The following is a 26,265-nucleotide window of genomic DNA, read 5'->3' on the forward strand; positions in this document are numbered from 1 at the left end:
TGCAGCTCAGGAGTCCACGTGCATTTGTATGTCGAGGCATGGGGGTGTCGCTGTTCTCTAATCCCTAAACCAGGAGAACGGCTCTGAGACAAAGGCTAAACGGAGGCCCCGGCGCCTACGGTGCTGAAGGTGGCCTGTAGATGGCAGCAGAGGCACGCGCAGGGATCCTGTACCTAGTCGCACCTCCCTAGTCCTAGATGAGCCACCTGGTTTTCGTCCCTCAGAGTTGGGGTTGGTGAGGTGGGAATGTGCAGGAGTAGTGCAGATTTGTCCAAGGAGACAGCTCTAGAAAAGTTGTTTCTTCTCAGGGGGCCTCCATTTCCTCATCTGTGAAATAAGAGTTGTTAGCCTGTGAAAACTGGCCTAAAATAAGTAAGGAAGCCTTAAGAGGGGCTCTCAGAACAGACCTAAATGTGGAAGGGAAAACCACAAGGCTAATATAGAATATCTGTCACTGGGGTGGAAGGAAGAGACTTAATTATTTTTTATTTATTTTAGCAAGGGAGGAAGGGAGAGAGAGAGGGAGAGAAAGACAGAAACATCGTTGTGAGAGAGGCACACCCATCTGCCCCTTCCTGCCAGACCTGAATGAACCTGAAACCTAGGTATGTGCCCCTACAGAGAATCAAACCTGTGACCTTCCCGTGCACCCGACGACGCCCCAACCAAGGAGCCACACGCCAGGGTGGGAGGAGCCACACGCCACCAAAAGCCCAAACTATAAGGTGAAAAGTTGATAGATCTGGCCAAATGAGAACTGAGGATTTCTGGTCTAAGGATGTTGCATCTCAAGGGAAAATATAAGCCAAGAATACGAGCAGGAGATGCACACAGGGGAGAGACATCAGTGCTAGAGAGACGTTCAAAGCCACCGGGGACTAGAGAGGCACGAATCACAACAAAATGCTATTCCATTCAGCATGTTGGCAAAAATTAAGATTTTAGGTAAGCTGGCGTTTGGGCGCCACTAAGGAAGTCGCAAGCTTTACAAGCCATATTGGAGGGCCGCCTGGCACCAGAAGAGAAAAACCCGGCCCAAGTGTAGGAACTAGACTTCCTGCACTCGCCCTTCCTAGGTTGCTCGTAAAATCCGGGGCTCGCACAGCCCCTGCGGGACCCGGCCGCTTTCGCAGGGGGCGGAGGGGGTCTCCCCGCGTGGCCCGAGGAGCCTAGGAGGTTGCCGCCCCTTCGGGAAGCCACGTCCCCATTGCGTAGGCCCCAGCTCTGGGGTGGGGCCTGACTAGGGTTCCCACCCTTCTGGGTCCTGCCTGGGAGCTCCTGGCCCTTTAAGGCTTGACCGAGCCCGACTTCTAGCCGCGGACGGGGGAGGGGGTGCAGTCACGTGGGCCGCGGGCGGCACGACTCGTGGCTCAGGGCGCCGGTGGCCGCCGGCTCCCGCTTCCGCGCCCCTGCCTTTCGCCAGCGCCACCGACAGGTGCACTGCTGTCAGGTACGCCCGCGCCAGGTACGCTCTCACCGGGTCCCCTCAGCCTCCTGTTCCCGGGACCTCTTGGCCACTCTGGCCCCGCACTCTCTTGATAGGTGCCCGGCCGGGGCTGCGCGATCACCGCCCCGCGCCGCACGTCGTACTCTCGCAGGCACTTTGTCCCGCATTCCTGGCGCTGCCTCCAGCCCGCAGCCCAGTCGGGCTCGGGCTCCAAGGCTGGGGCGTGTTGGGGGAGTCTGGGCGGAACTCACTCTTCCCCTCTTCCCCAGGTGGCCCTGGAAGCGCCAGGCTGGGGCCGCCCCTGAGCGCCCCGCAGGGGCCATGGATGGCGAGACAGGAGAGGAACAAGGGGGCCCGTTGCCCCCGCCAGGTGCACCTTCCGGACCCGGCCCAGCTGGCGCCCTGGCCCTCACGGGGCGGCGGGAGCCCAAGAAGTACGCAGTGACCGATGACTACCAGTTGTCCAAGCAGGTGCTGGGCCTGGGTGTGAACGGCAAGGTGCTGGAGTGCTTCCACAGGCGCACCGGTCAGAAGTGTGCTCTGAAGGTCAGTGACCCCCCTCACTGCCCCTGGGTGACCCGGAGGGTCCAACAACAGGGGCCTATGGGCCCCTGCTTAGCTTATTATGTTCAGCATCGCGTTTCATGAACAGGGTCAGGCTCCTGTTCCTCCCTGCTTTATAGGTGGGAAACTGAGCTTTGCCTAGCTAAGCTCCTGGTGTGTTAGGGAGCAAAGGGTGGAGTCTGTATGGGTAGAGCCTGCTGTACCCGGAAGAAGGGAAGGAGTGACTCTTGTCTTGGGTTCTGGCGGGGCCTATGTGTTTCCCGCCCAAGAGGTGCCCTCTTTCCATGGGAAGCTCTTCTGATTGGAGTGGGTCTGAGTTTCCCTCTGAGGCAGAGCCACCACCAAAGCTTGGGGTGGAGCTACTTTCTCCCGTGGCCCCTGGAATGGAGTGGTGGGAGCCTTCCAGGGCTGGCTGGTGGGCAAGGCTGATGATGACCATCCCACTGGTAGGCAGGAGGCTGCTGACCGGCTCCAGCTGAATCACAGCCCCCCCCCCCCCCCCCCGATGAAAAAAGCAAGTCCTGCTCCATGCCTGACCCACCCTGGTTCCTGGGAAAAGAGTGGCCAGCCAGCTAGCCACATCACATCATAGGTTCCCTGGAGGCCTGGCTAAAACCTCACTGATACAATTGGAATCTGGGGAGTTCTGGGGGTGGCTGATCTAGCCACCTAGTTCTAGCTTAAGCCACCGAGTTCTAGGCCCAGAACCCTGCCCCATATCCAGAATCCCTTGGATCTGGGAACTTCAGTCAATTGCAGCTTGTGCCAGTGGCCACCTGGATGGGTAGAGCATGGCAAGGAGAGTGGCTCCTGGAGGTTAGAACACGGCGAAGGATCTTCCCGTTTTATAGAAGCTGCAATTATGAGCCTGAGCTCACAGTCCTGCTCTAATCTCTGGCCTGCATTTGCCAGCTCTGTGACCTTGGACTAGGTTCTGGAGTCTTGAAACCAGGTTTCTGCCTCTGTCCAGGGGAAAGACAGGGGTTGATGTGTGCTTAGAATGAAGCGATGTGCACGATGTGCACAGAGTAGTTAGTATAGAGCCTGATGCAGGCCTGGAGAGGCTACAGGACTTATTTAGGCACAAGGTCTGCAAGTGTCTGAGCAAGAACCTGAGCTCAGCTCCCTGTGTCTTTCCCAGGGGCACTAGGGCGTATCCCTAGGGTGGTGTTGGCGGGGATCAGGAGAATGGGTCTGGAGGAGGCTCGGGGCTGGGCTGCTGAGGCAGGGTCTCAGACACAGCTTCTCTGCCTACTAACCCAGCAGAGGAGTGGGGTTGGGGCCCTTTTGAAGTCCCAGGCAAGGGATTCTTGGAGTCCTTCAGGGAAAAGATGGCTCTACTGGGAGGTGATGGGGCTAAGGGGGTGAGAAGTGAGCGTTTCCACCCTCTCCCTCAGTACCATCTTAGCCCTTTCACCCGTGCGAGTGTCTGGGTGCAGTCTGGGTGGGGAGGGGCTGTCTTAGGCCAGAGAATTTCTTCTTAATACCAAGGCTTTGGCCCTGTGAGCCAGGGCTGAGCTCTGACTAGCCCCTGAGCTGCTTCAGGTGCTGTGAGCGAGGGAGACATGGAGTGGGAGGCCGCAGTGCATGGCCCAGGCAGCACAGGCTTCAAGCAGGCTGGGCCTGGGCCCTTCCCCTAGATGCTGTGTCTGATAAGTGACTTGGGGAAACTTCTGACTGCAACTTCCAAAGCACCTCTCCTTGGATGTGAGGCCTCAATGCTTTCTCTGTTCATGACGGGGAAGTGGGGCTGGCCTACAACATTCCCCTGCTGTATACCTTTAGGCATTATGGGTGAGCATGGCTAGTGCTACTGGCTTAGGACTTTCAGGACCTGGCCCTAAGTTGGCCCTCAAGGGGGACATGGATTAGATTTGGCCCCCACCTTTCTGTTCTTGACCCTCATACCAGTGACCAAGCCTGGAAGTCCTTACCCAACTAGGTAGGTTCTTATTACACCTCCCAAGGTAGGATTAGCACCACCTCTGGCACACTGGACCTGTACCGTGAGTGGCAGCTCTAGCCTTGAGGAGGGAGGTGTCATTTTTCCACTTACAATTTTCCTCTGCTCTCTGCCCAGGAGGGCCAGAGCCTGGAGACCTCAGCACATGGGCAGGCCTGGGCCCAGGAAGCTCAGCCAGTCCATGAATGGGTCTCAGCCCTTGTTCTACTTCTGCCTAGCCCTCTCCCCAGTTGCCCCGGTCAGCCTAGGTAGGGTCCCTGGGCTTTGAGTCTTTCTGCCTCCCCAGACACATCCCAGTTTCCCAGGCTGGCCTGTCTTCGTCTTATAGCCTGGGCATGTTCAAGCCATCTCTACCCTTCTTTGTGGTTCAGGCCTAGCACCCTGACCTCTCTCCACGCCCATCCTCTTGGCCTTGTTGCTCAAGATGGCAGATAGTGCATAGCACGAATCCTGGAACCCAGTAGGCACTCATAAAACAGGAAGAGCTGTGGTTGCTCTCTCTGTGGCTGTTGCTATTCTCCGGGGGCCCTAGCAGAGCAGGCTCCTCCTTCATGGGAAGCTGGGCCTCTTCCCCTTTCCCTCAGCCCCTGACAGCTGCTTTGTCCATTTGGCCTTGCTTGCACTCAGGGGCTCCCTCCCAAGGACAGCCTCTGCAGCTAGTGTGGTCGTGCCGCTCTCCGTGCCGCTGTAGCGCTTGCAGCTGCCCCTTGGCAGGAGCTGGAGGACTGCCTCCTACTGACTTCTTGACTGTGCTCCTTCCCAGGCCTCATTGGCTAATTGGCACCCCTAAGCTTCACTCCTAACTCAGCACAGTCCTGAAGATCTGTCCCCCACCAGTCGCCTCACTACATTTGAGACCCAGCCCCTCCATGCTAATCACATATATGAAAATTAGGACCTGGAGTTAGTAGTCAGAAGTCATGTGACCTGATTGGGATGGGATTGTAGCAGAGGCCAGAATCCCTTCCCCTCCTGACTTCCTGCCTAGCCCACATGGTCCTCAGCCTCCTGGCAGGCAGAAGTAACCATGGCACTTATTTAGATAAATAAAAGGCCTTGCGGAGTCAGAGCGGTGCATCACATGGAAGGAGAGGTAGAGTCTTCTTTCTTGCCCCTGCTCTTTGGTGTCTGGGGCTGGGGGTGGGGCCCTCTCTGACCACTGGAGCATTTTGGAGGCCCCTGTGGCTCCCAGTGCCCTTCTCTTCTGGTCTTCATGGAAGGGAGTGGAGTGGTGGGGTATTGGACCCACATGCCCAGGAGCTCCCTGCATTGCTTCATGGGTGGGGCTGGCCTGTTGGAGCTAGTGCTGTGGAGCTGGATCTGGGGCTGGGTGGGGCTGCCAGGCAGGCCAGGTACTTTCTCATTTGGCAGCTGCCACCCCCTCACCTACCTCTCCAGACCAGTCAGATCAGCCTCTACAGGGCCACTTGTTACTGAATCAACATATCTGGGAGCCTATGGAGGGGCTGGCAGCCCTGTACAAGAGTCCCCAGCCGTGTTCACTGCCCTGGGCTTCTCCCCAGAATGCCCCTCTCCAGGAAGGGGAGTATTCCAGGTGCTCACGCTGGTAGAGCCTGCTGGGCTGGATCCTAGGGAGGGCATCACACCCTAAGAAGTGCACATAGTGGAATTTTCAGCAGAAGTGGGTTGTTTGGAGATGCTTCACCCCCTGCCCAGCTGGCCTTGCGCACCGCTCTAGAAGCTGCTCTCCTGCCTCCATCAGGATCCCCTCTGCTGAGACTTCCATCCAGGAGCTAATGCCAGCCCTCCAGGCTCAGGCCTTGGTGTTGTGGGTTCTAGTCTCATACACAGCTAACAGTTTTCCAGAACATTCTGTTGGCAGGCCCTGTTTCCCATGCACGACACATGTTACCTTACCTAACTCCTGTCGTTCTCATTTTATGAATGAAGACACTTAAGTTCAGAGAGGTAAACGACTTGCCCATGATGCCTAGCTGGTGAGTGGCAAGGCTGGGGTTTGACCCTAGGCAGTTTGATGCCAGAGCCTTAGCATCGAGGTCACCTCATCGTGCCTCATGCAAGTCTCTGGGGCTGTGGGAGGGTCTCTGAGACTTGGCTCCTGGGAGGATGCTGGCATTGTTCTCCATGGCTCCTGGCAGCCTGGGCTGGGCCCCAAGTGCCACTCTAGTGTTTGCCTATACCTGCTTCCCATACAGGACTCTGTGCCTGTGAATGGATAGGTGGTGATACCACAAGGACCTTGATGGCCGCGGGGCCACCTCAGAAAGATTGTGGTTCATCTCAAGCCTTGTGAGTCCAGAGGGCGGGGGCCACCAGAGGGCTTCAGGAAGAGACGGCCTGCTCTAATCCAGGTCTCTGGCCTGAGATGGATATGGATGAGGCCACAGGATGTGTGTGATGACCGGCCCGGTGTGGACAGCTCAGTGCCTGCTGTGGAGTACCACTTCCCCACTCGCAATCCTGTGTCCGGGCAGGATGTGGCTGCTCGCAGCGGGGCTGGTGTCCAGCCCTCACAAACCCTGGGAGCCGTGGGGATGGAAGGGCTGTGTGGAAGAAGAGGCATTTGTGTAGGGCCTTGAAGGATGAGGACAGAAGGTTGGCGGGGACTCTCCCTCTCCATTTGCCCACACCTGATTCATGCCTCCCCACACTGGAGGCTCTGTCTTTGGTGCCTCCATTCTGCCCGCAGAGCTACTGTCGTAGCATTACCAGGACCTCTGCACAGGGCTGCTGCCAGGGTGCTCAGGAGCTTCTGGATGGGCTGGGCTGTCCTTCAGTAAAGGCTGTGCGGGGAGGGCCTGGCCTTCGCGACAAGAGGTCCATAATGTCTGCCTACATTTGCACTTGGGGAAGCTGTTTTTCTACTTGGACCCCTCATCTTCCTCTCCCAGGGTCTCCTTGGGACATCATCATGGGAGACCCCTGTGAGGGGCAGCAGGTGGGGGTTCCCCCTGCAGCCCCCCAACTTCCTTGGGTACCAGCCAGGCACCTGACTGCTGTGTATCCAAAGGTGATGGCCACCAGGCAAGACCCTTAGGTGAGGGGTGTTCCCAGCACACCTGTGCCATAGTGTGCACCAAGCCCTGCATGTCTGGGTCTGCTGCTCTCAGGGCAGTATGACCACGGTTCCCATAGTTTCCGGGGAGAACACCGGTTGTGCTGTCCTCACTTCCATCAGTTCGAGATCTTGTGTGACCCCACGTGAAAGGCTGCTGGGGTTAAGAGAGGAGCAGGCTCCGGGCTTGAAATCCTTCCTGCCACGTTCTCCCTGAGTGACCTTGGATAAAGACAGTTTCAGAATATTCTGCAAAACCATTGTCTTTTATTTATTTATTTTTAACTAATGTATTTTTGTTACAGATGTTTCTCCTTTCCCCCCATTCAAACCCACTGTCTCTGTGGTGCGGTTGAGCCCTGGGTTTGAGCATGTGGAAGGCAGGATTCAGTCGTGGTGGCTGGAGCTCTCCCCGCGTTCCTGCTATGAAGCAGCACAGGCCACAACCCTCTCAGGGCAGAGCTCTCATCTGGGGTGGCCTGGGTGCGTTTTGGTGGCACAGTGTTGGCCTTAATGAGGACTCACTTGCATTCACCCCGAACCTGGGGAATCCAGCCTCTTGTGGGAGGGAAAGAGGGTGTGAAAGGAGCTCTGGGTCTTGGGCTCCTCCACATCCTTCTGCCCCTTTGGAACTAAGTGGATTAGGGCCTGTGTAATTGTGATTAAAGTCCTGCTGTGTGGGAACTGGGGTATTGCTTAGAGCAGGGGTAGGAGGCGGCTGTTTGGGGGGACAAGGAACCTCAGGGGGCCTTTTCAGCTAGACACACCTGAGACGCTGAGAATACTGATCGAAGTTTTTTGCAGGATTGGTGGTAAGGTTTCCTTTATCTTTAGATGAGGGCTTTGTCCTTGCTGCTTTTTCTTTGTGGCGCTTTCTGTCTTTCTGTCTTCTCTGCCTTCTTGTCCCTCTCATTTCTTCTTCGTCAGCTGTGCTGCTCCTGCTGTCGCCCAGTCCCTCCCTTCTCGGGCCTTGCCACTCCCTGTCTGCCTCATGGTTCCAGGCTCAGGTGGACCTCTTCTCTGTAGCCCACGGGCTGAGGGCAGGCAGAGGACAGATGGGGCTGGTCAGGTGCTGGGGATGCATTCTAGTCACGGGGAGGGGGATGCTACACAGGAGGGAGGAGTGCCTGGCTGTGCCCATGCCACTCACAGTGTCCCCTCCTGCTGCTGGCCTTGACCAGGTGCTGGTGGCCTTGGCAGCTGGAGCAGCGGAGTCAGGAGCATTTGCGCCAAGCTTGTAACCTGAGGCATCCCCTGTGGAGTGTGGGAAATCAGCTTTGGCTACAGCCTCTGCTGTCGGGTCTCTTTTTATGGCTCAGTGGTCTGAGACTTTTGCTTGGGGCCTGAGCCAGAACCCCAGAGCCAGCGGAAGTACCTGTGGAGGGGCTGGGAGGGCTTGAGATGTGAGGTGCATGCAACCTGCCTCCACCTTAGAGGGTACAGTGAGTGTGCCCTACCTGGCCTGAGCACCCCAGGGCAGCTGACTCCAGCCTACACCCTGCACCTGATCCTCACCTCAGTGAAGCTCAGAGGCTATTTTTAGGGACATGAAGGGCCAAGGCCTTTCTTAAGGGTGCAGCCTCTATGAGGGACTCACAGATTGTTCTTCAGATGTCCCCCCGGCAAAAACAACCCCATTCTCAGGATGTGACGGGCTGGTGTGATTCTGCATGTTCTCTGGCTGGCAGCAGCACACGGCTGGGGGGTTGGGTATGAAAGCACCCCCTCTCCTTGGAGTTCTTCCTATGTGCTAAACACAAACACAGCAGAATCTAAGAATGGGTTGTTGTCAGCCCCATGTCATGGATGCAGAGACTGAGGTTCGGAAAGGCAAAGTTACTCAGTCACGGTGTCACATAGCAGGGACATGCCCAGGCTGGGCTGGAACCCCAGCCTGTCTGGCAGCCAAGCTGTGGCTCTCAGCCATTCCTCCCTGTGTGCCAGGCTCAGCTGGGGATCAGGAGCAGGGCCTCTCTCAGGTCACAGCCTGACCATATGTAAGACGAGGGGCTTGGTGCTCTGCTTGACAAGGGCCCCCTTCTGGCTCTGAATACCCTTCTGGTGGGCAGTGACATGGGCAGTGCCAGGAAACAGGTGGTGGGCCCCCCTTTGCCCCCTACTGGAGCTGTTCTTGCAAGTAGATGGGCAACACAGAGACTGGCTTGGGGTACCCCAAGATGCCTCTCCTGAGTCAGCTAGCAAATGGGGTTCCCAGGGGAACAGTCAGCTGCAGTGACACGACCAACAGGATCTGTGCTCTTCTGACAGGAGCTGTGGGATTATGACTCAGGTTGAAGACCCCTCTCCGCTGTACTCCATGGCTCCGTTAAATGCTTGAGTCAGGCTGAGCCTGCACCAGGGTGCATGTTTACCCTAGGAAGGCCTGAGAGAGTGGGGGTGATCACTGCAGCCCATTCCCACTGCAGGAGTGTCCCTCACTGAGGCACTACCCTGATGTCCTAGAGGGCTGGGCCTTCCTCCCTTCCCTGCTTCCCCTTGTTCACGTCTAGGGCTCCTTTTTTTTTTTTATTCTTTTCTTTTTCTTTATTGATTTTATAGAGAGAGGAAGTGAGAGGGAGAGAGAGCCAGAAACATCGATGAGAGAGAACATTGATTGGCCACCTCCTGCACGCCCCACACTGGGATCAAGCCCACAACCTGGGCATGTGCCCTGACCAGGAATCGAACCAGCGACCTCTTGGTCCATAGGTCGACGCTCAACCACTGAGCCACACCGGCTGGACTATGGCTCCTTTTTTTAATCCTCACCCAAGGACATGCTTTTCACTGATTCTAGAGAGAGGAAGGGAGAGGGGGAGAGAGAGAGAGAAACACTGATGTGAGAGAGAAACATCAACTGGGTGCCTCAAGCACGCACCCTGACAGGACCGAACCTGTAACCTGTGTATGTGTCCTGACCGGGAACCAAACCCTTAGCCCTTCGGTGCAAAGGGTTTGTACTGTAACCACTGACCCACACCAGCCAGAGTGACATCTATGGTTCCTTGGCATGATCAGAGAGACTAGGCAAGTTTCCCGGGAGCTGGCTTGGTGTTGGAACTTGGGAGCCCTCTAGCTGAACAGGATGGGGAGAGACGGGGGCCAGGGAAGAGCCTGAGTTGGGCGATGGCTGCCTGTGCTCAGCCAGGCCTGTGTGGGGAGCTACAGGGACATGGATGAAGTCAGGGGAAATGGGAGAAATGGTAAGCAGATGTAATATTGGCTTCAGGAAGAGCAGGTGTGGGAGGTGGAGTCAGAAGGTTCCCAGGGCCTCTGCGCCATGCCTCTGGAGGTTGTGCAGTCCATCCCCCTAATGTTCCACTTCTCATCCCTTTGCTAATCTCTGTGAGGGCTCCTCCAGATGAGAGAGCCCAGCTGTCATTCTTCTGAGAGCTAGAGGGCTCTGGGTCCCCACTCTTCAGAGCTGGCCCGAGGCATGGGTTGCTGGGTGCCTCAGGGAGGTCACCTCCTGCTTAGGGAAGGTGGACTGCCCTCTGGAGCCCTGGACTGCTCTGCAGGTGTTGCTGTGGCACAGCTGGCCAGCTGAAACACACGTTCTGTGGCCAAGGTGGGGCCTCTTCATGAAGAGGGACTATTGAAGGGATATTATTTCTGAGATTAGAATAAAACACTTGTGTTTGCTAAAATTTCCCAGTTTTAGGATGAAAGCGTCTTGTTTTCATTCTGTCGTAAAGAAACAGAACCTCGGTGATGTTTCACCAGTTATGGGCTGATCTGGACAGAAATATCCTTTCTTCCTCTAAGAAGTTAAAGGAGGACAACAAATCTGACCCTCTGAGTATGCACGCAGGGGTGTCAGGGCGCTGGTAGGACCCCTCCTCAGCCCTCTCCTGGGAGGCTGTGGGCGGAAGGCCAGATCTGGCACTTGCCTGGCAGAGGGAGTTCAGATCCTGCCACTTACTCAGTGGGTAACCTCCGGGAGAGGGGGAGTCAAAGCTCTCCCTGGCCTCTTACCACCCTAAGGCAGATGCTGATAGTCTCAGACCTGCCTGGCCCCTCCCCATTGCCATGTGTGAGGAGAGTATGTGCCCATTTCACAGGTGGGGAGCTGGGGCTCAGGGAGGTTCACTATACACTCTGCATGAGGGAACATTGTTCAAAAGGACACATGCACCTGAGCCAGTGGGGATGTGCCCCTCCACTGGTCTGCCAAAGCCCACAGCTGGGTTACTCCCCCGGCTTGGGTCCCCCACTCTCAGTCTTGCTTCCTCCCACCGGGGTCCCTTCCAGGAGATCAGCCTCACCCTCTCCACCCTGGGGGTCTGCCCCTCCTCACTGAGCCTTTCCCAGCAAAGTGGGGTGGGGCCAAGCTCCACCTAGGAAAGGAGCACCGCAGCTGCATGGTCCCCACTGTCCAGGAGCCAGCGGGTCTGGGTTCAAATTCTGACTCACTATTTAGCTGTGTGACTTTGGGCAAGTCACTTAATGTCTCCGAGTCACAGCTTCTTCACAGGTGGAAGGATGATGCTGGGCCTTCCCAGGACATGGTAGGACTGAATGGGGTGGTGACCAAGCACCCTGGCCAGCACAGCACCAGGGAGAGACAGTCACACTGACCGGAAGGGTGACATCCAGCAGGAGCCTGGGCACTTGGGGTCAGTGGTATCAAGTGAGCTGTGAGGAAGAGAGGTCAATGGACGTGGTCAGAACTCAATGAAGCGAGGTCCGACCTGGCATGAGGCCAGCTAACCCATAGCTGCAAAATTGGTTCCATTAGCTCCCGGAAGGAGCTAGAAAAGCTGGGAAATGAGTGTGTGTGAGAATAATGGCACATGTCTCAGGCTGTAACGTGAAATTGGCTAAAAAGTTAGATTTGATGCTAGCAGGCAGCTCCCCAAATAGCTCTAGTGTCCTTGGGGGTGTGTGTGACTCTGGCTTTATGTATGGAAGATACTGAGGCCTTAAAAAGGACATTCTTGTCCTGGCTCTGTGGCTCAGTTGGTTGGAGTGTCGTCCTGTACACCAAAAGGTTGTGGGTTCCATCCCCGGTCAGGGCACATGTGGGAGGCAACTGATTGATGTTTCTCTCTTACACTGATGCTTCTCTCTCTCAAAAAATCAATTAAGACATATTCTTAGGTGAGGATTAAATAAAAAAGGACATTCCTGTTTCTGATTCCTGAACTCGAGGTCAGCCTGTACTGTCCCATCCCTAGGACTATGGCTCTGCTCTGAGTAGACAGAGCAGCCAGCAAGGGTCACACTGGCTGGCCAGGGGACAGGGTGAAGTGTGTTCTAACCCATGGGAAAAGAACCCCAGCCCTGGGAGCCAGAAGAGACCTTTGATGTGTCTGAGTTGAAAATGCTTATAGAGGAGGGGGTGTGGTAGATTCAAAGTGTTTGTTTGGTTTTTTTTTATCCTCACCTGAGGACATTTTTTTTTTTTTTTTGCATTTATCTTTAGATAGAGCGGAAGGGAGAGAGGGAGGAAGAGAGAGGGAAACATCAATGTGAGAGAGGCACATCGAGTGATTGCCACCCATATGACCCCAACCGGGGCCAGGGACAAACTGCAACTGAGGTACATGCCCTCAGCGGGAACTGAACCTGGGACTCTCTGGTCTGCGGGCCAACACTCCAACCGCTGAGCCAAACCGGCCAGGGCTCAAAGTGTTTTTTCTTATTCCTAACCTTCCTCTGTAGAGAATAGCGGTTCCCCACAATGAAAACCCATATTTTTCTGTAATATTCTATTCAGTTCTGCTGCCTGAGTGTTCGGCATTGAGCGTGAGCACTGTGGTGTCTGCCCTTGCCGGAGGCTTGGAGGAGAACCCCAAGGCGGGAGAGCAGTTGTCAAGGGATACACCGGCCTCTCCTGCCTTTCTCCTCTCCATACTCTAGCCCAGAACACGGCTGGAATCTCAAGAAGGTAATGGCCCTGGTGATGTCATCTCAGCACTCCTGCCCAGTGCCAGGCTCCAGTGCCATGTGCTGGCCGTCTTGTTGAGGGTCCATATTAGATATGGTTATTTGACTTTGTATCTTTTGCAAAACTATCATTGAAGGCATTGCCAGATGTTATACTTTTCCTCATATAACATCAAATGCTAAATTGCTTTAAGAATTTGGTCTTGCCCTGGCTGGTTTGGCTCAGCAGTTAGCGCGTTGACCAGTGGACCCATGAGTTGTGGGTTCCATTCTGGTCAAGGGCACGTACCTCAGTTGTGATTCACCCCGGCCCTGGTTGGGGTCGTTTGGGAGGCATCCAGTCCATGTGTCTCTTTCTCCTCAATGTTTCTCTCTCTCTCTCTCTCTCCCTCCCACTCTATCTGAACAAAGATGGAAAAATGTCCTTGGATGAGGATTAAAAAAAAAAAAAGAATTTGGTCTTGGCAAAAGCTCAAATAAATGAATGTGCTTCTCTTCAGAGGGTGATAAAAGCAGCAGAGCCTACCTGGGTTCCTTCTTTTTTTTTAATCCTCACAAGAGGCTCTTTTCCCATTTATCTTCAGATAGAGTGGGAGGGAGGGGCAGAGAGAAAGAGAGGGAGAGAGAGAAACATAGATGTGAGAGAGACACATCGATTGGTTACCCCCAGCACCGCCAGGGCCGGGGACCGAACCACAACAAAGGTCCATGCCCTTGACCGGAATCAAACCTGCGACTCTTCGATCCATGGGCCAATGCTCTAACCACTGAGCCAAACCGGCCAGGGCCTGGGTTCCTTCTTTGCCAAGACTCCCAGGAAGTTCAGAATTCAAATATGTGCTTGATTAGTCATGAATTTACATAGGTTTCTGGTACATTTTTCTTTCTCTTCATTCTAAAGAGAATCTGGCGTGTTTTTTGTTTTTTATTTGGGTCTCTCATGCTGTAGAACTATAAATGCCCGAAACCCTGTTGCCAGTGAGCCAGGCCATGGATGTGGTGGGACTCGAGTGGCCCAAGGGACAGTGAGAGGACGGATCCCTGGCCTCCAGAAGGTTCCCTTTGTTGTAGGGATGATGTCTCTCAGGCTGTGGGTTGTTCATATTTCTTGATTTGCCAGCGCCTCACTGATGGAGAGATTGTAGGCCGGCTCTCTTCCCCCGGAAGGAGTGGGTGTTCCAGCAGAGGCCACAGAGCAGCTCAGCTCTGGCTGCAGTTCAGTGTCTGGGAGTGTGGAGGTTGGGGGCGGGGGGAGGGGGAAACCGGTGGCCTTGGGGCCTCCTGTGGTATGAGACAGATGGAGATACTGTGAACATTTTTACCTGAGAAGAGCCCAGCCCTGAGTGAGCTGGCTGAGGACTCTGAATATGTGGGTGGGTATGTGGGCCAGATTGGTGGTCCTTCCTCATCTGGGAGTAGCTAGCGGAGGCTGGAGTAGAAAATATTGGATGAATAAATGGACAGATGGATGGGTCCCAGACTCTGGGGATTCAAAGTCAACATCACAGAGGCTGGAGACACATGCATACCCACGGCCCACCACTCACACACATCCCCCATACACACCTGTGCACACAGCCCTACACCTGCATGTACCCATGTGCCCATGCACACTCCCACTGCACACATCCCTGCTCATGCACATACCCCTGCTCATGCACACACTCCCATTGCACACGCCCCTGCTCATGCACACACCCGTGCACCTATGCACACATTTATTTCAGAACAAGTTTCCCAAGTCTTGCAAGCTGTAGTTTGGGCAGCACCTCCCTGACTTGGGGCCACCCCCTCCTGTCATTTCCCCTCAGGGAGGGGCTGTCTGGATTCTTCTAGCCCTGCCATCCTCCTGCCAGGTAGCCCCAAGGCGATGACTTCATCCTCCTGAGCCTCTCTTTCCTCAATCTGTAAATTGGGGCTGACGGTCCCCACCCTGCTTGCCTCACAGGGTGGCGCCCAGCATTCCCATGAGATATAGGAAAAGAGAGTGTTTTGTAAATTGCAAATTGTTTTTCAAGTAGTCAAATGCGGCTGTTGTTTGCCTAGCTCCTGAACTTAAGAATTCCTCCACCCACAGTAACCTCTGTCGTTGGGTGGGAAGGGACACCGTGGGAAGTAGTGAGGAGGCTTGGCCCATTTCACCTGGTGAGCTGAAGGGCCATGGGCCCTTTTGCCCTCAACCTTTGCTGGGGTCCATGGTCTGATGGGGCTGGTAGGGGGCTCGGCCATCCAGCTGCAGGGTCTGAAAATTTGGCAAAGGAGAGTGAGGGGAGAAGGGAGTTGGAAACCACTGATCAAAGCCTGTGGCTAGAGCAGTGTCCTAGGTTCAAGGAAATGTCCTCTCACATTCCATGCTCATGTCACTTCCTGGGGCCACTCCTCAGGTACAGCCGGGATCCCTCCTGTGGGAGAAAGCTGGGGTTCCATCTCGCAGGTGTGTGTGGGGGTTCCTGTTGGGTGCCAGCTGGAGCTGTGGAGCTGCCCGGAGCCATCACAGACCCTCCAGCTTTAGTGGACCCCTGGGCAAGCCCAGGGGATGTAGGATGGGAGGGAGAGGAGGGTGGGGTCTGTTGGATTGGCAGAAGGCCACCCCGTCTTTTTCTCTTCCAAGCTGTGACTGGGGACTAAGACGTTGGGTGGCCCCCTTTTGGTTTAAGCATTTGGACGTAGGGTCTATGGAGACTCAGGGTCTACTCCATGGGGGCAGGGATATGGGAGTGGGGCTATGGTAGGTACTTTGTAAGACGCCCCTGACCAGAGGTCCCCTTCCACCCAATCAAGCCAAAGCCCTGCAGCTTAGCATTGGGAAAACAGAAGCCCAGAGAAGCAAAGGACTGGCCCAAGGTCACACTGAGAGTGGGAGTAGAACCTAGGCTTTCTGTCTCCTAGCCCTGTGCTCATTCCCAGGCCTAGAAAAAAGGGGCTGTTGTTGGGGAATATCTTTTATGGAGGATAGTGTGGACTCATGTACATGCATGAATGAAGCCAATTTGTAGCAATGGCCTTGTGGGCTGGAGCAGTCAGGATGGGCTCCTTAGAAGAGAGGTTAAGTGTGATTCACCAGAGAGGGTGGGTGAGGTACAGTGGGAAACAAGTTGGCCAGCTTGTCATGTGTCTCATTGGTTGAGCCTTCCTGAGTCCTCAGTTTAATCTCATTCTGTCCTCATACTGCACTGTGAAGGTTTCTTACCTCCTGTTTATAGATTTGGTCATTAAATCTATAAATATTATCTGAGCCAGTGCTCTGTGCCAGGCCCTATACCCCAGTATGGGGACCCACAGGTGACCAGGCTGACTGGCCTGCCCTTCTGAGCCCACAGTCTGATGAGGGAGGCAGCATGGTGGTCGCCTGGCTGGAGAAACAGCTACACGATCTAGAACCAGTTACTTCTGCTCTGTGTGCCTCCATTTCTCAGCTAAAGCATGGTGATAATGAAGTCCCTTCCTCCTAATATTTGTAAAGGGTTCAGAACAGAGCCAGGCACTGTGCGTGCAATGTGCAGTGTGCGTGCGTGCGTGTGTGTGAGGAGGGTTATCAAAAGGGATAAGCTAATTGTAGGTTGTGAGCAAGTTCTACACAGGAGGAAGGTAAAAAAGGATGAGGGGGAGCTCTCCAGAGAGCTGGAAATGTTTTCTGTCTTGATGGGGGTGTGGGTTCCAGGGGTGTGTGCAATTGTCAAAATTCATTGAACTGGTAATAAAAAGAGCAACAACAAAAAACTCTACTTGAACTGGACTCTTGAAATCTGTGCATTTTACTGTATGTAAAGTATACCTCAATAAACAAAGCACATATATAAAGGAAGAAAAATAAAGGGTGGGGAGAAAACGAGGAACCCTTGAGGCCTTCTTTAGACAGGATAATCAGGGAGAGCTTCTGGGAGGAGGCGGCATTGGAAGGGCTCCTGAAGGAGAAGAAGGCTCTGGCTATGAGGAAGAAAGATGAAAAAATTGAGACTCTAAGAGGTTTGGGACCACACTCAAGGTCAGTCCTATGGATCAAGAGTGACAGCCCAGGAGATTTTTGGCCACTGGGCCAGGATGGGGCCCCTGCAGAGAGGCCAGTGATGGCATTTGTGGTTTCTAGGGTCAATCGTCTCCCTGCTGCTGTGCTGTTCTCAGGGCCTTGGCATTCAGAGAAGGACTATTTTAATTTGTGTAGGAAGTGAGTCCCTAAATATGGACTGAGTGGGTTTGGAGGCACGGAGAAGCTCTCCCTTCCCCCACCTCAGCGGAAGCACAGGGTACAGGCCCAGCCTTTTCACTCTCTGGCCCCTCCTCTTCTCCCTCCCATATCTCTGGCTCCCTCCCACTGCAGCCCATCCACCCCCCCAACTCCCCGTCCCCCCTTCGTTCAGGACCTGCCTCTGCCCTCAAGCTGCTTCCAGCCTGGTGGGAGGTACAGGGGCAGAAACCATTGGGGCAGGTGCTGGGAGGACTTTGCGGAGGAGACAAATGAACTGAGCCCAGAAGGTTCCTCAGGAGGAGGAGGTTGACTGGATGGAGAAGGAGAGGGCAAGAGGGCAAGAGGGCATGTGCAGAGACAGACTTGAGAGCGTGCAGCCAGTTTGGGACCAGCTCCAGAAATGGAGGGATAGCCAAGGGGCAGTAAATGCCAGAACCCACTGCCCTTCTTCCTGCCATGCCACGGTTTACCTTTGCCTAGAGAGCTTGGGCCCAGAGCCTGCCCCCAACAGTGCGTTGGCAGAGGAGGAAACTGAGGCTGGGGGTGGCCCAGGGTCCTGCGGGTGCTGATCAAGACGGAACTGATCTGAATCCCAGTCTTGGTTTCTGCGCTGGTCTTCAGCCATTGTCTATTAGAAAACAAACGTGGCTGGGCTTCTGGTGAGCAGTCTTGCCAGGGGATGGCTTGTTGCTGCTCTCCTCATTCTGGCCACCTCCCCCTGCAAGCTGACTTCTCCCCTACATCTCCTCCAAGCAGGACCATTCCAGGGCCTTGCTCATTTCCAGTAATTGGCCTTATGGTTGGCAGCCATAGCCCAGGGCTGAGTTAACCTGAGCAAGGATTCCGCGCCGCCCACCTTCCTGCCTTGTTGTGATGCATCCTGTGAGGATGACTCTTACTACTCCAGTTTACAGAGTTGTGGGCTGTGGCTTGGAGCTGGGAATGTTTGCCTGAGGCCACACTGAGTCATTGGAGAAATTTAGCCTCAAACCTGGACTTCACTCCACCCGGCCATCTCATCACCTCCCTCAACCAGGGTCCTCTCTGCCCCCAGACTCTATTTCTGGGTCCACAACCCTCGTGCCATCCCCTTGTAAAAACGAGACTCAAGGGATGTGTGGCCCTGGCCTAGGATCCCACAGCTGGTGTGTGATTGGACTTAACAAACCCTTCAATTTCCACTTCACTTGTTGCCCTGAGAAGCGAGGCAGGGGTCCTCTGGCCTCTGAGCCCTTCCAAGTTGTCAGCCCCTCCCGCGGCCTCCCTGAGTCACCAGCCCAGCTGCATGAGGCTGACCCTCAATCAGGTCTAGAGGCTCACTGGACCACACATCAGGGAAACCTGGATATAAATCCTCATTTTGTCTTTCATGAGCTGGGCAATCTTGGGCAGGTCACAGCCTCTCTGAGCTTCCACGTCCTTCTCTGCAAAGTGAGGGCAGTGGCACTATCTGGGTGGCTGCTGTGAGCCTGACACTCCCTATGCTGACCTGCCTCCAGCTCCTGTACGACAGCCCCAAGGCCCGGCAGGAGGTGGACCACCACTGGCAGGCCTCGGGTGGCCCCCACATCGTGCGCATCCTGGACGTGTACGAGAACATGCATCACAGCAAGCGCTGTCTCCTCATCATCATGGAATGGTATGGCCCACCGCCCTGAACCTTGTTGGCACCCCTGTGGTCCCCAGGCCCCTGCCATTCTTCTTCAGATAGCAGCTCCAGGAGGGACCCCAGCCCCTGAGCGGTATGGCTAGCACAAGGCCATTCCCAGGGTGAGAGGAAACACCAGGGACTCTAAGGTGGCCTCCCTGGGTGTGACCTCCACTCCGAGGAAGAGCTGGAAGAGATGTCAGAAAAGGCCACCACACCTGAAGGTGGTTGTGGGGAGGTTTGGGGAAGCGCAGGAAGTATGAGGTCCCTCAACTCTCTCCTTCCTACCGGATGCTGGGTGACCAGGACCCAGAGCCAGGAGCCTGCAGTGTCCTCCATCTAGCACTGTGGCTCAGCCTTAGCCTCCCTGAGATCTCAGGCCCATGTCTGAGCCTCCGGCTCCTCCCTGTCTGCCTTTTGGGCCCCCCTTACCCTAAGGTTAGCAGCTCTTGAGTCAGATTTGGGGTTCAGATCCTGGCTCTGCCCCCTAGTAGCTGTGTGACCTTGGGCAGCTATGAACCTCTCTGAAAATCTTAATGTACCATTCACCCTGTACTTCCTCCATTCCAAGTGCTCCATGTGTACTGCCGATTCCGTCTTTACAACTCTGTGAGGCTGGTGCTATAATCCCATTTTACAAAAGAGGAAGCTAGGGCACAGAGAGGTGAAGGGACCAGCCCAGGGTCACACAGCTGTTCACACAAATCATCTGCCCAGGGCACAGTCATAGCAGATGCTCAGAAAACAGTGGTCATGATGATAATTGATACCTCTCATTTGAGGAAACTAAGACTTGTATGGGGGTGCGGTTGCCCAAGCCTCAGCCAGGTGGGGGCAGTGCCATTGGAAACACAAGAGCACCCTGGGGAGGGCCTAAGAGTTCAGTTCAGTGCCCAAGCTGACAGCCCACCATGCTCCAGGCTGTTGGAGACACGGGAGCTGACAGGGAGGCTCCCCAGGGCAAGAGCAGCAGGGTCTGGGGCCATGATTTGGGCCAGGGGCAGGCTGCCGCCGATTCCCCCTCCCTGCTTACAGTCACCTTCTCTTATAGCATGGAAGGTGGTGAGTTGTTCAGCAGGATTCAGGAGCGTGGCGACCAGGCTTTCACTGAGAGAGGTACATGCGTGCAGCTGGAGCAGTGGGGGTTCGGACTGAGATGGGTAGAGTTGTTGCGTGATGCTGGGCAAGGCCCTGCTCTGTGCCTCAGTCTCCCCTGCTGAACAAGAGAGAGGCAGACAGAGTGTCCCTGCTCCAAAGAGTCTGTAACACCTTGTTGGAGATGAGCTTTCTATGGCCTTGGGGTAGAAGCCTCAAAGCTTCTGGTACCGACAAGTTGCTGCGCTGGGGAGAGGTAGCCCAGGCCTGAGGAAAGAGGTCTAGTGGGCTAAGGCATCCCCAGAGGAAATTAGGGTGACTGGTGTAGGAGTGTGGGATGGGGGTCGTGGGTTGTAAGAGTGCATGTCATCATCTTGTGCTGTCCTGGGGGTATCAGGGTGGGGGCCCCCAGGCTGCCTGACCTCTGACTACCATCACTCACCCCTCCTCTGTCTATAGAAGCTGCAGAGATCATGCGTGATATTGGCACCGCCATCCAGTTTCTGCATAGCCAGAACATCGCCCACCGAGACGTCAAGGTGAGGCTCCAGGACCAGGTTAGGGGACCAGGGAGGGGAGTGTGATCCACAATCCCCAAGACTCTCAGCACCCACTAGATGGAGGCCAAGTCCCTTCAAGGGCTCTGCCTTCTGGCCCAGACTGGTCTTCTCAGTCTCTTCTCCCCCAGTTCCAGCACACTCATTCTGCTCTGGCCAGATGGGTCTCCTCAGTTCCTTCAAACTGTGTGGTCCCCATAGCCATAAGACTAGCTAAGGACCTACTACAAGCCAAGAGGTCCTGGCAAGCATCTCGTTTAACCCTGACCTGACCCTGTGAGGTTAGGTGCCATTGCCCATTTTACAGATGAAAAAACTGAGGCTCAGAGGGAGATTGTCTTGTCCAAGGCCATTAAGTTGCCACACTGGGGTTCATTCGCTCATTTGTTCATTAAGCAAGGAATTTTGTAAACAGGAATGTGCTGGGCCTCACGCAGGAACTGCCTGGCACTGTTGGGGCTTCTGTGAAGTAACAGCCATAGTTTCAGTAGCTTGGGCTCTCTTGCGCCAGCCTGTTCAGGGAAAGAAGCCGCTGGGTGAGGAGGAGGAAGGAGCTGAAGTGGTCCAGAGGTCAGGCCTGCTCCCTCTCTGTGGCTGCACTTCACAGATGTGCGGGAGGCTCTGCTCTCCCAGTTCCTGTCCAGGGATGACTGGGTCTAAGAGGTTATCAGGATCAGCCCAATGAAATGCAAACGGAGGCAGCTCCATCTATGCATGCAAGTGCCAGCCATCATCAGAGCAGAATCTGCAGGTCCTGAGCCCTCTGCCCAGGCCCAGAGCGTTAGCCTCCTAAGGCTAATTTCCTCCCTGGGCCCAGGAGGGCTGCGGGTCCAGCTGCTGCATCAGGGCCTTCCTCTGGCTGGGTACTGCCAACGCCTACCGTTCTCCCTGGATTCTGGGTCCATGTGCAGCCACGGCAGACTCACCTTCAGAACCCTTGCTTTGTTTTGGTCCTGGCTTCCTTTTTTCCCAAGGGGAGGAAAACCTTCCGCAGGGGAGGTTCCCTTGTGTAAACAAAACCTGCTTCCCTGTTTTGATCCCAGTCCAAGGTCAGATCACCTCATTAGAACCTGAGAAATAGCTTTCACTGGCTCTATACTGGAACTTTAGCCAATACCCTGTCCTTCCTCTTCTCCATAGACCTAGGTCCTACCCATTCATTAAAAACTAACTTCAGGACTGCCTCCTCCATGCAGACCTCCCCACTGCCCTCACCCCTCAGGTCTCTCTGTGCTCTGCAACTGGGAAGAACTATCTCTGTGCAGTTGCGGGGGCCTGAGAGGTGGGGGCCTCCTCCCTGAGCGCCTCAGGTGGGGCTACCCTGCTGGCTCATTGTGGGCTGGGTACAGGACGTGTGCTTGGCAACACTGGCTCATGAGCAGCCTGTCTTCCCCCAGAACCTGCATTTAGCATTTCATGGCAGCATCACCAACTCAGGCTCAGAAGTTCCCGCCTCTGGGCTCTCTAGGGCACTTGGTTCTTGACAACTTTGAACGCTTGCTTCAGTTTCCCCTCTTCAGGAGGCATCACCTCCCGGTCACCTCGGTCTTTTCTATATTTGGCCCATGTTGGTGGTGGTCAGGCCCAGGTCTTTTTCATGGGATGGGGCTGGCTCCTCCTGCATCAGTGGGGTGAGAGCGGAAGTCTGGCTGAAGGTCACCTTGGGACTCTGCCCCCACCTGGAGCCTAACTCCAGACCATTGTTTTCTGTTCCTGGCACAGCCTGAAAACCTGCTGTACACATCCAAGGAGAAAGACGCAGTGCTCAAGCTCACCGACTTTGGCTTTGCCAAGGAGACCACCCAGAATGCCCTGCAGACACCCTGCTACACTCCCTATTATGTGGGTGAGTCTTCAGGACATGGTGTGAACCTCTCTCCCCACACTGGACCCTGAGGCGGTGTGGGGCAGGTGGTGAGTGCAGAAGTCCGAGGGTTGAAGCGCAGTAAAGAGGGAGTGGGATTCGGTCTGTGTGGAGCCAGTGATGTGGGGGCCAGAGGCTGCAAAAATATTCTTCCGAACTTCAGCTTCTGCTTTTGAAAACAGATCCAGGAAGATTCTGGCTGTGGTCTGTGAGCTGAATGACATCACAGCAGCTCTAAATATATACGTGATAAAAGGCTGCTGTCAGCTCTGGACAGAGCCCAACCATGGTTGTTTTTCTCCAGTTCTTATCTTCCTGGGATTCATGCTCAGAAAGTGGGCAGGCCTTTCCTCCCACATGACAGGGACACAGGGCACCGGCCACCTGCCTTGTGGGAGAGGGTCCCTCAGGCCAGGGCATGGATGGAGCTGGGGTGTGCAAACACTCGTACTCCTGGAAGAGTTCCTTGCTCCCCTGGGAAGAGGCAGCCCTCAGACCGGGAAAAGTCCCTGCTACAAGCACCTCACGTGAGTGGCGTGATGACTCCCTTCGCCAAGGGCCCTTCTCCCTCAGGGGAGGCTTTCCAAGAGAGCTGCCGAAGGGGTAGGAAGCCCCCACACACTTGAAATGGCACTCTGTTTACCAGGACAGGTTTTGCAGTGTTTTAACTTAAAAAAAAATCTTCTGGCCTACCCATCTCATTGCACTGATGAGAAGACCCAGGCCCCATGGGATGAGTCAAGCAGACAGTGGGATTCAGTGCCCGGCCCCAGTCCCTCTTGCCTTGTGTGAGAGGAGGAAAGGGACACAGGGCAGCTGGTGCCTGAGGCCCGTTCACCTATGACAGGACCTCACCAAGTCCCAGACCGGCCTTTCTCTCCTCCTTCCTCATCAAGGCTGAGACTGGACCAAAGGAGCCAGGAGGCAATCATTCTTTCCAGCCCAGCCTAGAAGCAGGTTTATTTTTTCTGGGAGCTTTTTTCCTCCCCCAACATCTCACACATGCTGCCTTCCCAGAAGGTGCCAGACACTAGTCTGCTCTGCCCCCCTCCTTAGTATGCGTACCTGCTCCCCACCTTGCCCAGGCTTCAGGCTCCCGCCTAGACTCCAAGACCCTTAGGGCTGAGAGCCCTCCTGTGCCCTCTGCTCTGGTAGCTCCTGAGGTCCTGGGTCCTGAGAAGTATGACAAGTCGTGTGACATGTGGTCTCTGGGAGTCATCATGTACATCCTGTGAGTACAACTCCTTCACCCCCTCCTATCCCTCCCCACCATGCATGCTCAGTACCACACACCCTTGCAGGTCACTCCTCATGCAAGCTGCCCTTCCCTTCTGGTCATGGGATGCCATCCTTCAGGCTGCCTGGGGGCCTCTCCATACCAAGGGGAGACAGCGTTCCTGGGAAGAGTCCAGGGGGCCAGAGGGCTGGGACTGTTAGCATGGTGTCTGGCTGCCTGTGTCCCCAGTCAGCAATTTGGGGAGGAGGAAGGGTCTGCTCTGGCACTGCCCCCACACCTATGCCTGATGACCTCTGCCCTCTCCCAGCCTGTGCGGCTTCCCGCCCTTCTACTCCAACACGGGCCAGGCTATCTCCCCAGGGATGAAGAGGAGGATCCGCCTGGGCCAGTATGGCTTCCCCAACCCCGAGTGGTCAGAGGTCTCTGAAGATGGTGAGTGACCCATCAGCCTTCATTCTGGGTGAAATGACCTGTGTTTGAGTGCTAGCTCCCCCACGTGTGTGACCCTAGGCAAGTCACCTGACTTTTTTGAACTTCAGTTTCTGTATCTGTCAAATAGCCTCAGAATTTGCCTCAGAACTTCCTCTAACTCCTGTGCCTCATTCATATTTCCCTGTGGGGCCCACACGCAGTTCTGCCCTATATCAGTTACTCACTGCTGCTTAACAAATGACCAAGCTCCGATAGGCTGACACGAGCAAGAGTTGTTAGCTCACTGTTTCCCGGGCTGGGAATTCGGGAGCACCTGCAGAGCTTGTGGTTTCTGGGGAGCTCTGAGGGCTGGCTCTGAGGAACCCTGCAACTTCACTACTCCCCTCTTGTCCTTAGCGAAGCAGCTGATCCGCCTCCTGCTGAAGACGGACCCCACGGAGCGGCTGACCATCACGCAGTTCATGAACCATCCCTGGATCAATGTGAGCACTGCTGGTCCTGTGGTGGGCAGGGTGGCAAGCAGGGCTGCCAGGCAGGAGGGTGATGGATCAGGAGGCCTTGGTGTGGCCATAGATGTGTGATAGTGCCCCACCTACAACCTCACTTTGCCACTGCTCCAGTCAGACTCCTTTACCTCCCTCAGCCTCGGTTTCCCCATCTGAGACTGGAAGAAGTGGTATTGGGGGAGCCAGTGAAATCCTGGATGACCAGGTTCTAATTCATGGGCTTGGGGCTCCTTCCAGCAATCCATGGTGGTGCCGCAGACCCCCCTCCACACAGCCCGAGTACTGCAGGAAGACAAAGACCACTGGGATGATGTCAAGGTGGGTGAACTCGGCCTCAGTTTCCCTGCAGATTCCAAGGTTTTGGAAAAGGTTACAACTCAGAGTCTGGGTCTTCGGCCCCTGCCCCATGCCTGGAGCACAGGGGTCCATGACTGCACCAGTGGCCCACAGTGCCACATGGAGCACTGAGCTGCACTGCCCCCTGCAGGGTGGTGCTCCAGGCTCACTCCCTCAGTGTCGGGAGGGCCTTGGGCCAGGGCTCAGTGAAGGGGCTTTTTGCCCCAAGCTTTGGCTTTAACCCGTCTTATAGTCTACAACATTTGGGATGGTGTTCGGCCTGGTTTTAGATTCAACAGGCCAGGTTTGAGCATACGGGGCAGCAGCTCAGAACCCCAAGACTTCCAGGGCACAGTCTTCAAGCCCCAGTGCCCTTTGTGTCCAGTAAGATGGCATCTCTTCAGGCCTTGTGGTTCTGAGCAGGTGACAGTGGTCCAGATCCCTGTCCTGCTTACCCTGGTGTGGTCCGAGGCAGTCATTAAGGCACTTTCTGTGGTTCAGATGAGCGCGGTGTCCACCACCGAGGACTGTAGGGAGATCTGGGTGATGCAGATGGGCAGGCTCGGTGCTGGGCACACAGTAGGTACTTGGGCAGTAAAGGTTGTCATTGACATCACTGGCATTGTTAAAGGGCTGCCCAGGTAGGAGGGTGATGGCTCTTGAGGTCAATACATCCTGACATCTGTCCCCAGGAGGAGATGACCAGTGCCCTGGCAACCATGCGAGTGGACTACGACCAGGTGAAGATCAAGGACCTGAAGACCTCTAACAACCCGCTCCTCAACAAGCGAAGAAAGAAGCAGGCGGGCGGCTCCTCGGCCTCGCAGGGCTGTAACAACCAGTAGCTCGCGGGGCCTCGGAGGAGCTGGGCCTCTGAGCCTCGGGGACAGACTGGAGTGGGCTAAGGCCCTGACCCGGAGGGCCCAGGGTCATTTTTTTTTAAACAAAAGGACTATTTTGTTGTGTTTTAATTTGTCACTTGAAACTTCAGGATGGAGTACGATGACCCCCCATCTCCTTCAGAGCCCCAGTTCAGGCTCCGGCCTTAGATGAGGACAGTGGCTGGGCTGGGAGCCACCCGCTGCAGCTGCGCCGCCTTCATCCAGAATGCTCTGGGCCAGGGCTCTGTCCTGCCCTAGGCACGGCCTTCGACTTCTAGGCCGCTGGGAGTTGTGGCTGGGCTTCCCTCCTTCTATGAAGATACCCCCCATGGGGTGGGCAGATGGGCCTGGCCTTGGGAAAGGCTTCTGGCCATTGGTTGTCATGGTGACTAAGGACAGAGTTACTGTTTGTGAATGTGGAGTGAGTGAACAAGGGACGGAGAAGGGGCAATTGAGGCTCGGTCTGCCTTTGCCTTCCCAGGGGAGGCTGGTCTTTCTCCCACTGCTTGTCTCTGCGCTCAGCCCTTTGGGTCTCCTGGAGGCCACAGGGTCATTCTGCCTGCCTCCCTGGGTGGTCCAGCCCCACCTTGCTGCATCTCACAGGGCCCTTGAAGCTCTTCCTC

General features: G+C 55.3%; 1 protein-coding gene across 2 annotated transcripts; it reads left to right on the forward strand.

Annotated features, from left to right (window-relative positions):
- Positions 1-1,365: 1,365 nt before the first annotated feature.
- On the forward strand, positions 1,366-25,811 carry MAPKAPK3 (MAPK activated protein kinase 3). Of its 2 annotated transcripts, none has more exons than XM_036266757.1 (11): positions 1,366-1,450; positions 1,717-1,993; positions 18,586-18,725; positions 19,786-19,850; positions 20,289-20,368; positions 22,109-22,232; positions 23,406-23,481; positions 23,795-23,919; positions 24,316-24,401; positions 24,663-24,743; positions 25,454-25,811. In XM_036266757.1, exons 2-11 carry the CDS (start codon positions 1,769-1,771, stop codon positions 25,604-25,606), a joined length of 1,155 nt encoding a protein of 384 aa, XP_036122650.1. In that variant the 5' UTR covers positions 1,366-1,450; positions 1,717-1,768; the 3' UTR covers positions 25,607-25,811. The 2 variants fall into 2 exon arrangements, with proteins under 2 accessions (XP_036122650.1, XP_036122649.1); XM_036266756.1 differs by having other exon boundaries at positions 1,405-1,465.
- The last annotated feature ends 454 nt before the right edge of the window (positions 25,812-26,265 follow it).

Source organism: Molossus molossus, unplaced genomic scaffold (assembly GCF_014108415.1).
Source record: "Molossus molossus isolate mMolMol1 unplaced genomic scaffold, mMolMol1.p scaffold_m16_p_18, whole genome shotgun sequence".
Taxonomy (NCBI): Eukaryota; Metazoa; Chordata; class Mammalia; order Chiroptera; family Molossidae; genus Molossus; species Molossus molossus.